This window comes from Mobula birostris, chromosome 25, assembly GCF_030028105.1.
Source record: "Mobula birostris isolate sMobBir1 chromosome 25, sMobBir1.hap1, whole genome shotgun sequence".
In the NCBI taxonomy this organism is placed as follows: Eukaryota; Metazoa; Chordata; class Chondrichthyes; order Myliobatiformes; family Myliobatidae; genus Mobula; species Mobula birostris.
Window position 1 is genome coordinate 21,019,948 of NC_092394.1, and position 13,295 is coordinate 21,033,242.

Here is a 13,295-nt window from a genome sequence, read left to right on the forward strand (position 1 = left end):
CTCAGCTGGCTGGGTTTGACCATGGATATTGTATCCTAGCAGTCTACATAATGCACATGCCAGGCCAGTTGGAGATGGAGAGCATGCAGCAGGTTCTGTCTCTCCACACAGCTGATGAGTCCAAAGGAATGGCAGAGAGCGATACAGTTTGGCATCAGCAGTGTCGTATGAATTGCCAGTCAGTGCTGAACTTAACGTAGGACTGACTCATGGACTCCAGTTCTGGGTTTGTCCTCAGGGCTTACTTCCCACACCTTCCCATGAGTAGGTATAGCAGCAAAGTAACAGATGTCAAATAGGAGTGGGATAGATTAAAAGTGAAAGGATGAACGCTTAGAGGAGATATGAGGGGCAGGTTTTTTTTAACTACAGAGGGAAACAGGTGCCTGAAAAAGTGCGCGAGGTATTCTAGGAAAGGTAGATATGAAATAGTGTTCAAGAAGCTGTTTGATAAGCACATGCATATGTAGGGAGTGGAGGGATATAGATGATGTGCAGGCAGAAGGGTTTAGAGTAATTTGGTACCATGTTCCACACATTGTGCCCGACGCCGGCCCCCTAGGCCTGAGTCGACGTAGTAGTAGTAGTAGTATGTTCCACACACTGTGGGCCAAAAGGCCAATTCCTGCATGGTACTGTTCTATGCTCACCCAGCAGGGCAGAGACAAGTCATGAAGTGATTCAGCCCCCTGGTGTCCTAGGCTCTGTTTCACAGGTCACCATGTCTGGTTCCGTAGCCTGTGCAGCTGATCGTAGGCTCTGACCAAAATATGGCATCCGGGCACCTATTCATATCTGACTACCAATCTGCATGATGTGAATCGGTAGCTTCAATTTTCTTTAGGAGACCCCTGCTGGGAGGGAGCCACTCACTCCGATCAGCAATGTGATAAGGCCAAACTCTCAATTTCGTACAAGTACTATCTAATTAGAGCCAGGAGAAGGTATAAAAGAATCTCTCTTCCCCTACTATAGCAGAGACCCAGTTTATAAACCTTTATGAACAGATGCACGAGTTTCCTTCTGCTTCTCTAGCCCTGCTCCATAGTTCTAAAATTACGTTTAATCATTTACATCAGCACCAATTGCCTGTACAAACCCATACTCTTTGACATTTTATAAACTATGAGAGACATAAATAGGGCAGGCAGTCAGAATCTTTATCCCAAGATAGAATCGTCAAGTGCTAGAGGACTTGCAGTTATGGTGAGAAGGGGAACCTTTAAAGGAAAGCAGTTGATATTTCGGGCTAAGACCCTCTATTGGTGCTGCCTGATTTTGCTAAGTTTCTCCAGCATTTTCTGTGTGTTGCTCAAGACTTCCAGCATCTGCTGAATCTCTTGTGTTTACATTCAAGTGAAATGTGTGGGGCAAGTTTTTTTTACACTGAGGGCGGTAGATTCCCTTAGGAGACTGCTGGCACTGGTATAGGAGCAGACACAATAGTGGCATTCAAGAGGCTGTTAGCTAGACACGTGAATGTGTAGGGAATGGAGGGACACGGATCATCTGCAGGTAGAAGAGATTTAGTTAATCTTAGCATTATGTTCCGAGACGATATATTGGGCTGAAGAGTTTGTTCCTGTGCTGTACTGTCCTTTGTTTAATTTCTATTCCCACAATATCCGGATATCATTGTTACTTCACCACAATAGACTGGACGTCTCATTGGAGGAGCTCAGCAAGTCAGCAGCATCTGTGGAAATGAATAAGCAGTCGACATTTCAGGCCGAGACTATTCATCAGTCCTGTAGTAATTTTATGTATTGATTATGATTATGACTATGAGGACACGCAGTCCCCTTTTATTGTCATTTAGTAATGCATGCATTAAGAAATGATAAAATGTTTTTCCAGAATGATATCACAAAAACACATGACAAACCCACTTAAAAACTAACAAAAATCACATAACTATATCATATAGTTACAACAGTGCAAAGCAATACCATAATTTGATAAGAAAAGACCATGGCACAGTAAAAGTCTCAAAGTCTCTCGAAAGTCCCATCACCTCACGCAGACGGTAAGCCTCCAGTGCCGCCAACTTGCCGGTGCAGCATCCTGGAAGCATCTGACCACAGTCTGACTCCGAGTCCATCCGAAAACTCTGAGCCTCTGACCACCTCCCAGCACTGAGCACCAAGCACCATCTCTGCCGAGCGCTTCGACCCCGACCCCGGCAACAGGCGATACGCAAAGCCGAGGATTTGGGGCCTTCGTCTCCGGAGATTCTCGATCGCACAGTAGCAGCAGCAGCGAAGCCGGCATTTCGGAAGTTACTCCAGATGTTCCTCTGCGCTGCTCACGGCTGTCTCCATCAAATCCAGATTGTGCACGACCCCTAGTTACACAAAACGATATTCATTCGGAACGGCTGTGTGCGTTGCGTCGTGCCGCCATCTTCTCCTCCCTCCGAGGAGAAGCAAGTGACATGTATCATGTAACATATATTTCACGACACATGTGAGTGATGATAAAGCTGATTCTGATATGGGTCTCTGTTGTGGATTGAGAGTGGGAAGGGGGTGGGGAAGGGGAATCATGGTTGGGAAAAGAGGAAGGGAGAGGGGAGGAAGCAGGAATCACCAGAGAGACATCCTGTAATGATCAATAATCCAATTGTTTGGAATCAAATGGCCTTTATTGGTGTCTCAGGGCTGGGTGTGCCTGTACCCACGCCACCCCCTGCCCCTGACACTCCTCTGCCACCTGTCCCCACACCCCACTAGTGGCACTCCACCCTTGCTGTTCCAATATCCTTTGCTCCTGCCAGATTTACAAATTTGCTTTCCACTGCACATTGACAAATAGAGTACTGTGGAAATGTCTTAGGAAACCTAGCTATAAATGTGTGTCTAAGACTTTTGCATAGTACTGTACTACCTCAATTTACCTATGCCTGGAATGATATGTCTGGATGGCATGTAACCAATGGCTTTTTGCTATTTTTTGGTATATGTGACAACAATAAACCAATCTAGATTCAGATTCAGATTCATTTTATTTATCACATGTACATAAAAATACAGTGAAATGTATCATTTGTGTTAACAACCAACAAAACCTAATGATATGCTGGGGACATCAGCAGATCAATAAGTCAATGTTAGTTAGTTACTGCCTGTTACGTCGCTGGCATTTAGGGTGGCAGTGAAGATCCTCCACGTCTGCTGGTGCACACTGATATGGAAGGATTCTTCATTGCTGTTTCCCTAACAATTTTTTTGCCAGTCAAAGTTGTTAGCCCTGAGCTGAACTCCCAAACCTGAAGGACCTGTGAACCACCCTTACTCCGATCTCTACCCTTTGACCTGTTTGGCATGGGTGACTCTACCAAGAGTCAACGCGCAAGGCCCTGACTCCAGCCGACATGTCTGTCCAGGCCATTGAGGCACGCAAGCCTCCGAAACCTACGACAAGGTTGTAGTCCTCTCGGAGGAATAAATCAGTAAAGGAATCAATAAAGATGCGAATTTGTGCAGCATCCTGATCCAAAGCAGATGACATTGATTAGCTGAGTTGTTCCAGCATTTTCGTTTTTGTTTAAGCTGGCATTTTCCACCTTGACGCGCCATTTGCTGAAACTACTCGAAACAATTTGATTTGTGCTGCATAATTATAAAGGCCTCTATCAAATCACCCCTGCAGTTTCCAACATAAATGCTTGTTAGTTTTATTGACGCTCCAAAGGGAAATTGAGCTTATTTTCCCCATCCTTTCCAATCGTTCACTTGTGCTGTACAAGTGATCTGTCTCTCCGTGTAATTACGCCCCCGGGATAATTCATTTTGCTCATTAGAGACTGGTTGTCCTAACATGCTGTAGAAGGTTTTGTCGCCCCAGGCTCAAATCCTCCAGGCTCCCTGCCGACTCATTGCAAACTGTGCAGCACATAAGCTGTCGTCAGGAGAGCAGATGAAGACTGCAAAAAAAACAAAGCAGTTTACCAAGACGTAGAATCACCTCTGGAAGTAATATCCATGCTTAATGAGGTGTTGCTGAAAGAAGTTTAACCTATTTGGTTCCCTTTTCACGGACTTTTAGGATCAATCCTTGCACTTCCTGTAATCTGTCAGATGTAGTGTAGGGAGCGTTCTAACGGGCTGCATCACTGTCTGGTATTGCGGGGGGTGGGGTGGGGGGGGGATGCGGCTACTGCACAGGATCGAAATAAGCTGCAGAGAGTTGTAAACTTAGTCAGCTCCATCATGGGCACTAGCCTCTGTGGTATCCAGGACATCTTCAAGGAGCGGTGCCTCAAAAAGGCAGTACCCGTCATTAGGGACCCCCATCATCCAGGTCATGCCTTGTTCTCATCAGGGCGGAGGTACAGAAGCCTGAAGGCTCACACTCAGTGATTCAGGGACAGCTTCTTCAACTCTGCCATCTGATCTCTGAATGGACATTGAACCCGTGAACACTACTCACTACATTTTAATTTCTATTTTTGCGCTACTTATTTAGTTTAACTGAGGGCCTCCATCGGTCAGAGTTGACCATGGATATTGTATCCTTAGCTATCCTTGTCTAGATATGCAAGGCTGGGCAGTACAATACAGAGAGCAAGCAGCTCCCCCTCTCCACGCATCTGATGAACCCAAAGGAACGGCAGAGACCGATACAGTTTGGCACAAGAAGCGTCACAGGAGTTGCCAATCAGCATTGATCTCAATGTAGGACTGCCTTAGGGATTCCAGCTCCAGATTTTTCTCTTGGGGTTCACTCCCAAAGCCTACCCCATGAGTGGGTATCAGAGTTTTCCTTCTCCAAGATGAGCTGTCAGCCACAGCTGATGAGACCCATCTGCCCAAAGCGACTGGTTTTAAGGCACCAGTAACCCACCTTTTCTCCTTCTCCTGTCAGTAGAGATGGATCCGCTGGGCTTAGTAGCTAATCCACATGTGAAAGCCAGGAACTGGACTTGGTTGTCAGAGGCTATTTGAGGCACAGGCTATTGGGAGCATTTAATAGGTAGTGGGAGTTTGGCCCCATTACCACCCCCAGCTATTACTACCTTAAGGATCCTGTGCAGCAGGATCTTAGAGATCTTTTACCAGTCCGTTGAGCGAGTGTAGTCTTCGTTGCAGTTTTATGTTGGGGGAGCAGCATTGGCGCTGGTGAAGCAAAACGACTAAATAAACTCATCAAAAGGGCTGGATCTGCCCTTGGCTCTTTTGAGTCAGTGGTGGAAAGGAGGTCACTAAACAAGCTGTTATCTATTATGGACAACCTCTCCGTGACCTACTGAATAAGCAGCAGAGCGCCCTTTCGAACAGGCTCGTTCAGCTCCGCCGTCACCAGGATTGTTACAGGAAAACTCTCCTATCAAATGCAATAAGCATATACAATAGTTCATCTCTGTGCGACAGGAGAACACACATCATAGTACAATAGTCTCTGTTTATTATTTTGTACATTATTATTGGATATTATTGTACATCGGTACACTATTTTTGTGTATATTATTATTCTGTATTTATTGTTATTTAAGCACACTGCTAAGCATGTTTTTCAATGTTGCTGCTGTATCAAAATAATTTTCCACTCGGGATCAATAAAGTATTATTATTAGTTTAATTATTATTTTATATATGTATTTACAGTAATTCACAGGTTTTTCAATTATTATGTATTGCATTGTACTGCTGCTGCAAAGACAACAAATTTCACGACTGTTTTTTAGATTATGAGGACACTTAGTCCTCACTTATTGTCGTTTAGAAATGCATGCATTAAGAAGTGACACAATGTTCCTCCAGAGTGATATCACAAAAAAACAGGACAAACCAAAGACTAACACTGACAAGACCACATAATTATAGCATATAGTTACAGCAGTGCAAAGCAATACCATAATTTGATAAAGAGCAGATCATGAGCACGGTAAAAAAAAGTCTCAAGGTTCCGATCAACTCCCGATAGTCCCCAATAGCAGGCGGCAAAGGGAGAAACTCTCCCTGCCATAAACCTCGAGGCGCCGACAACTGCCAATGCATTGGAAGCACCCGACCACAGCTGACTCTAAGTCCGTCTGAAAACTTCGAGCCTCCAACCAGCCTCTCCGATACAGCCTCCCGAGAACCATCCTCTGCCGAGTGCTTCGACCTTGCCCCGGCTGCCGAGCAACAAGCAAAGCTGAGGACTCGGGGCCTTCTCCTCTGGAGATTCTGGATGACACAGTAGCAGCGGCAGCAAAGTGGGCATTTCAGAAGTTTCTCCAGATGTTCCTCCGTGCTCTCACGTCTGTCTCCATCAAATCAGGATTGTGCACGGCACCCTGCTTGACAGATTACAGATATCATTCACAGGAGTGGCCGCTGCGAGTTGTGTCGCGCCCCATCTTCTCCTCCTCCCGGTGCTGGTGATATTAAATGTGATTCTGATTCCGAATTTTCCCACATGCATGGAGTCCAATGTCAATATTTATCAAACAAAAACTGTTTCTAAATTCAAGATTCAGAATTGCTTATTGTCATTCATCAATACACAAGCGTAAAAGTGAATGAAATTATTTTTACTCCAGATCAGATACAGCATGTAAAAAACACAATAAGAAAACAGAATAAATATACGTACATAAGGTTAGCTTATATACATACACTGATTGTATGTATATAACGTGATACTAGGTACAGGTGTATCAGTACATAGGGTGACTCTAACAGGAAATGATAATGTAGTAGTCATGGGTGTTGTAGTGGGGTGGGTTAATAATTCCACTTTTAGAATAAGGACTTAGAAAGAATTCAATTGAATTATGCTGTTTGGTATTTTGATGCCTGATGTGATCATGTGAATGATGTTAGCAACCGGACTGCTATACTCAGTCGCAGTGCAAGGTCTTGAGCACAAATGGTGACAATTCCTTTTCCCAAACAGATACTGCTCAACCTACTGAGTTCCTCCAGCAGTTCATGTTTTACACAATATTCTGCCCATTGTAACCAAGTTGCTTCCAATGTTCGCAGTCTGATTCACAGTTTAATTGGCTTTGCTTTACAAAAGAGTCTGCTGCATCCAGTGGATCCGATGCTAATGGTTTGCTCCCTTGCTTGGCTTTGCAGTGCCCCTGGTCTCCAAGATCTGTCCAAGTGACACATACAGGGTTTGGAAAAGCGGACAGAACCTGCGGGTGGACACCACATTGCTCGGCTTTGATCACATGACCTGGCAACGAGGAAATCGTAGCTTTGTCTTCCGAGGACAAGGTCAGTACGAACTAACTGGCTTTCCTCCCGCAGAGCGCTGGCTTCTTAATTTTTGGACAGTAAAATGTGTGCAGTTCCCCAATCTTACTCAAAGCACCTCAGGGGTAAAGATGTTTCTGAAGTGCGGTAGTTTCTCTTTATAATGTGCTCCTATAAGCTATTATGGCATAACATGGTTGTTTATGGTTCCTGTTCAATACAGAATCTTGCTACACGCTGTCTGTACACAGCTGTTCAATATTCTAAGAGCTTGTGGAAGGAGCAGAAGAACAGACTCTTCAGTGAGTGCTTTCATTACATACAAAGAGATTGATTTGCTTCTATAAGATAACGGCATTACTACTAGCCTCACCTAGCTCAGAAGCCCCAGTGGGCAGTTTACTAGAGATCGATGCCGCTAATTTAACCTAGAAATTAAATGGATTAAGACTTGGCACAAGAAGAAAACTGAAGTAGATATGTAAAGCAAGGTCGTGGGTAAAACAGGATCAAAACAAAAATAGTTTTTAAAAAAAGTAGTCCCACTCTCATGTCTGAGTTGGGAAGTTGAACAGTCAGTTTTCAACAGCACACATTCTTCCCCAGAGTAGTGCGGACAGCCTTCTAACACCATGTGAAGCCCAGTACAATAGCTGTCCTGGAGTTTGGAACTTGTATATTTTCACTCATTTACACCTGACTTCCAAACCTTTCCACAGCTGGCCAGGCAATGGCCAAAGCATGCCTTTTCATTGTCAAAGTTTCAGATCATTAAACCAGCTAACACACTTTTAGTCCCTCTTCTCTCCGGAAGAAGGCTCAGGAGCTTGAAGACTCATATGACGAGATTTGGGAACAGCTTCTTTCCAACTGTGATAAGACTGCTGAATGGATCCTGACCCGGATCTGGGCCATACCCTCCAAATATCCAGACCTGCCTCTTGTTTTTTTTGCACTACCTTACTTTCCATTTTTCTATTTTCTATTTATGATTTATAATTTAAATTTTTAATATTTACTGATTTTTAATATTTAATATTTGTAATCCAGGGAGTGGGAAGCGCAGAATCAAATATTGCTGTGATGATTGTATGTTCTAGTATCAATTGTTTGGCGACAATGAAGTATAAAGTATAAAGTAGGGACTCATTTGCCTGCTACTAGTTTTTCATTGTGTCATTACATGGTATCTTTGTCCTGTTTCAGCAAGTCACTTCGATCTGGTAAAACTTCATGATGCTGTGAGGAACTAAAGAATAAAAGATATCCTCTTTGGAGCAATGGTATTTTACTTCTGTTACTATGTACATTATGGGTGGTGAGGTGGAGATATCCCTCTACCAGAGATGTAGGGCGCTCCTTCCCTTCACTAGCCTGTAGGTCACCTTTGGACAAGGTTAGCACCCCGCCCCCGATCAGGGTCTTGTGAAGCCATGGGAGCAGGTGTGGTGGATGATCGTATGAGCAGCTGCTGCCTATCACAAGTCCTGGTTTGTACTGTACCTCAAAGGCCATGTCTTGAGGACATGGAGTGTGCTACATTAATAGGGTTCATCTAATCTTTACCTGTAAGTTTAAACTTGGTGCACTACTCCACTACTGACGCACCTAACAAGAATCTCGAGGAACTCTGCAGGTCAGGCCCCATCAGTGGAGGGAAATGTGCAGTCGATATTTCAGATTAAGATTCCTCCTCTGGACACTGAAGTAAGGCTGAAATCCAGACTACTGATCTGCCTGATCCACTGAATTTCTCCAGACTCTACAACTGATGATCTCAGTATTATTTCAAGGGTTCAAAGTCTCATTTATTATCAAAGTGTACAACTCTGAAATTCTTCTTCTCTGGGTAGCCATGAAACCAAGAAAGAAAAGAAAGGCAGCACGACCATCAGCCCCCAAATCCCTCCTCCTGCACACAAAGTCAAACAAAAACAGAACAGACACATTCATCCCCAAATCCCACCTCCCGCACACAAAGACAAACAAAAACAGAACAGGCACATCCATCCCCAAATGCCTCCTCCCACAAAAACACGAACAAAATTGGAACAGGCACAAGTATTATTTGCTTTACTTTTACATTTGCGCAGTATGTCTTTTGCACATTGGTTGCTTGTCAGTCTTTTTTGTGTAGTTTTCCGATCTATTGTATTTTTTGATCTACTGAGAATACCTGCAAGAAAATGGATGGCAGGTGACATATATGTACTTTGATAATAAATTTACTTTGAACTTTGAACTTTGGAAAAGAGTACGGTCGACATTTCGGGCAGAGACCCTTAAGGACCCTTTTCCATAGACGCTGCCTGACCTGCTGAGTTCCTCCAGCATTGTGTGTGTGTGTTGCTTAGAAATCAGTAGATGGAGTGAAATAAAGATGATTTAAGACCTTGAAAACTTTTCTCATCTTGGTAAATTTGACCCCTGAATAATGAACCTTTATTCAGATGCCTCTCTCTTTACTAATCAAAATCAACGCGTTCCTTTCAAGGGAAGGAGTTATCTGCGGGCTTGAACATTATCCTTTGCTCTTTTCATTAGCAATGCGGAGTGACTTGCTGTTCTATTGTCACTCACACATTTTGAAGCTCTGCAGGCGCGTGCAATCTGTAATTGCAAATCTACCAGCAAACATAAATAAGAACAAAAAGGAACCGACCAGTGAGAAGGTTTCCTCATTGTCTGAAAGGGCAACTGTCAGCAATGTAACGTGCTTCGGTTGTGCATCTCTTAGTAAACTCATAATATTGTGTCAAGGGAAAACATTCAGTCTTTCCTAGAAATGACTGTGTGTTAACTAAAATAGGAAACAGAACAATATAGAACAAAGCTGTCATGACAATCAGGCAAGCTCTCTCACTGGGATTCATTGAGCTTACTCAGTTCTGTTTATCTCCCTGCTCATTTTTCATTAGATCAGTAGCCAAAGCATAAAATGCAACAACCTCAAGTTGATTTGCAGTGACCATCTGTTGGAAATTTGCCAAGAGCCATGATGGTCAAAGACCATGATCGTCCACAGCAGACGACTTGGCACATAATGATAATGATGACGCACTGGAAGAATATACCACACGATACAGCTCTGAAACAGGCATTTTGACCTCCCAAATCTGCATTATACAGACCCTCCACTATTTGCAGTCTTACTCTCCCCACAACCCCAAAGATTCTATGAGTTACTGAACGTGAGGTGTAACGACGGCCAATTACTGTACCATGGGTGGTATGGTAATGTATGAGCAACACAGTGGCGTATGGGTGGTACGGATTCCTATAAGTGGCACAGTAGTGTATGGGCAGTATGGTAGTCCATAGATGGCACAGTAGATGAGGGCAGCACAGCAGCCATTTGGTAGCATGGCAGCATATGGTTTAGCGCATCACTTTACAGCGATCAGTGCTCGATTCCTTCCACCGTCTGCAAAGAGTTTGTATGTTCTCCCTGTGACCGTGTGGGTCTCCCCTGGGTACTCCAGTTTCATCCCACATTCCAAAGACCAACGGTTAAGGCTAGTGAGTTGTGGGCATGCTATGTTGGCGCCAGAAGTGTGGCAACACTTGTGGGACGCCAAGCCCGATCGTCGCTGATTTGAGTTGATGCAAGCATCTCAGAGCATGTTTTGATGTTTCCATATACATATGACAAATAAAGGTAATCTTTCATCTTTACCAATTCCCACGTCGTTGGGAATTTGGAGGAAATTGGAACATCTTGAGGAAAACCTTACAGTCACAGAGAGACCATGCAAGGCCAGCGCAAGGTGCACCAGAGGACAGTCTTGATCTGGAGTAGCAACCCATCAGCTCTACCAGCATGCCACTGGCCTGCTCAGCTCATACTTACCCTCTCACTCCACCTTGTAGCATGATGAGACCGCACAGCATTACTCAAGATGGTACCTAGTAAGCCCGGAAGAGAGGAGTGGTAGGCACCTATTTTTCTGCAGATTTTTGCATGTTATCCCGAGTAATTTGTTGTTATAATGCATCAGATGTAATTGCAAAGGTGTTCTTCAGCTGTACATGAAAATCAAAGACATGGCAGATGCCAAAAATATGAAATAAAAAAGGAAATGCTGGAAAGACTCGCCAGGTCAGGCTGCATCTGTGGAAAAAGAAACTATTAATAATTCAAATCTCATTTGAATGGGGTCACTGATCACATGGAAAAATTTAAGTGCTGTTAAGTATTTAATTTGCATGGATGTTCTTGTAAGCATTTATTAGTATCTTAATTAAATTTACTATTGTAAAATGCTTTTAATATTCTTTACTTGCTTAGTTACTTAAATCTCTGGAGTAATTTTTAAATCTCTATCAAGGATATTTAGTGTCATAAAATATTGTACACAATAGAAACAGGCCTTTGGACTCAACTCATCCTTGCTAACCATGATAATTGCCTGTGCGAACCCATTTGCCCACATTTTACCCCCAAACTTTTCATGTTTGCGGTTGCATCCAATTGCCTCTTACAAACTCTGTAATTGCATCTGCATCTGCCTCTACCACTTCTTCGGGCTGCTCATTCGGGCTGCTGAGGATGTTCTACGAGTCTGTGGTGACCAGTGCTATCATGTTTGCTGTTGTGTGCTGGGGCAGTAGGCTGAGGGTGGCAGACACCAACAGAATCAACAAACTCATTCGTAAGGCCAGTGATGTTGTGGGGATGGAACTGGACTCTCTGACGGTGGTGTCTGAAAAGAGGATGTTGTCCAAGTTGCATGCCATCTTGGACAATGTCTCCCATCCACTACATAATGTACTGGGTGGGCACAGGAGTACATTCAGCCAGAGACTCATTCCACCGAGATGCAACACAGAGCGTCACAGGAAGTCATTCCTGCCTGTGGCCATCAAACTTTACAGCTCCTCCCTTGGAGGGTCAGACACCCTGAGCCAATAGGCTGGTTCTGGACTTATTTCATAATTTACTGGCATAATTTACATATTACAATTTAATTATTTATCGTTTTATTACTATTTAATTATTTATGGTGCAACTGTAATGAAAACCAATTTCCCTCAGGATCAATAAAGTATGACTATGACTATGACATTCCATATAACCACTGTGAAAAACTTGTCCCTCACATCACCTTTATATTTTCCAGCTCTCAACTTATACCTATGTTCTCTAGTTTTAATTACCCCAGCCTAGGAAGAAGGCTCTATCTACCCTATGCATGTTCCTCATTATTTTATAAAGTTCTGTCAGGTCACCCATTAGAGACCTATATCCCAAAGAGAGTAAACACAACCTATTCACTCTCTCCATTTCAGACAACACCCTTGTGAATCTCTTTTGCATCCTTTCCAATGCTCTCACACGATTCCTGCAGTATGGCGATCTGAACTGTGCACAATTTTCCAAGTGTGGCCTGACCAGTGATCTGCAGAACTGCAGTGTGACATCATAACTCTTCTACTCAATGCCTCATACCATAAAGGCAATCCTTCTAAACGCATTCTTCACTACCTTCTCCTCCTGTGTTGCCATTTTCAGGGGTCTACGAACCTGCACCCCAAGGTCCCTCTGTATATGAACACTCTTGAGGTAACTGCCATTACCACCATATGCCCTATTAATATTTAACATGCCTGAGTGTATTAACTCACATTCGTCTGGATTAAATCCCACATGTTAACCCTCTGCCCAACTTTCCAACACTTCTTTATCTCTTTTTATGCTTTCATGACTTTCTTCACTATCCACTGCTCCACCATTTCTTTTTTGTCTGCAACAGACTTAATAATCAGTTTACCTACATTCTCATCCAAGTCATACATAAGAACCAGCAAAGATTCCTGAGGTATGATTCCTCACAAACTGCATGGTAGTAGTTACCAGGAAGATGGGTTTTAATTATGCCAGTAGAGGAACAGACTTTGTTCAAGGCCTTGGGAATAACTGACTTGCTTTCTATCAAAAGGGTCTCATGGATATTTTTTTCTGATTTACATAGCTGAACATCACATTTAAAGACAAGATGACATTACAATATCATATTCTTCGGTGCCCAGCACTAAAATTCAGCCGAGATATTTATGCTCAGTCACCATGAGCGATGCCATCTGGAGCTTATTCCTGGTTCAAAT

The 13,295-nt window shown here is 43.4% G+C and overlaps 1 protein-coding gene across 2 annotated transcripts in view; it reads left to right on the forward strand.

Moving 5' to 3' along the window:
- Nucleotides 1–13,295, forward strand: part of ankrd13b (ankyrin repeat domain 13B) — a 463,600-nt gene that overhangs the window by 362,850 nt on the left and 87,455 nt on the right. For both annotated transcript variants that reach the window (XM_072242851.1, XM_072242852.1), the window contains exon 5: nucleotides 7,068–7,211. In XM_072242851.1, the coding sequence (XP_072098952.1) occupies nucleotides 7,068–7,211 (144 nt within the window). The remainder of the gene's footprint in view (nucleotides 1–7,067; nucleotides 7,212–13,295) is intronic.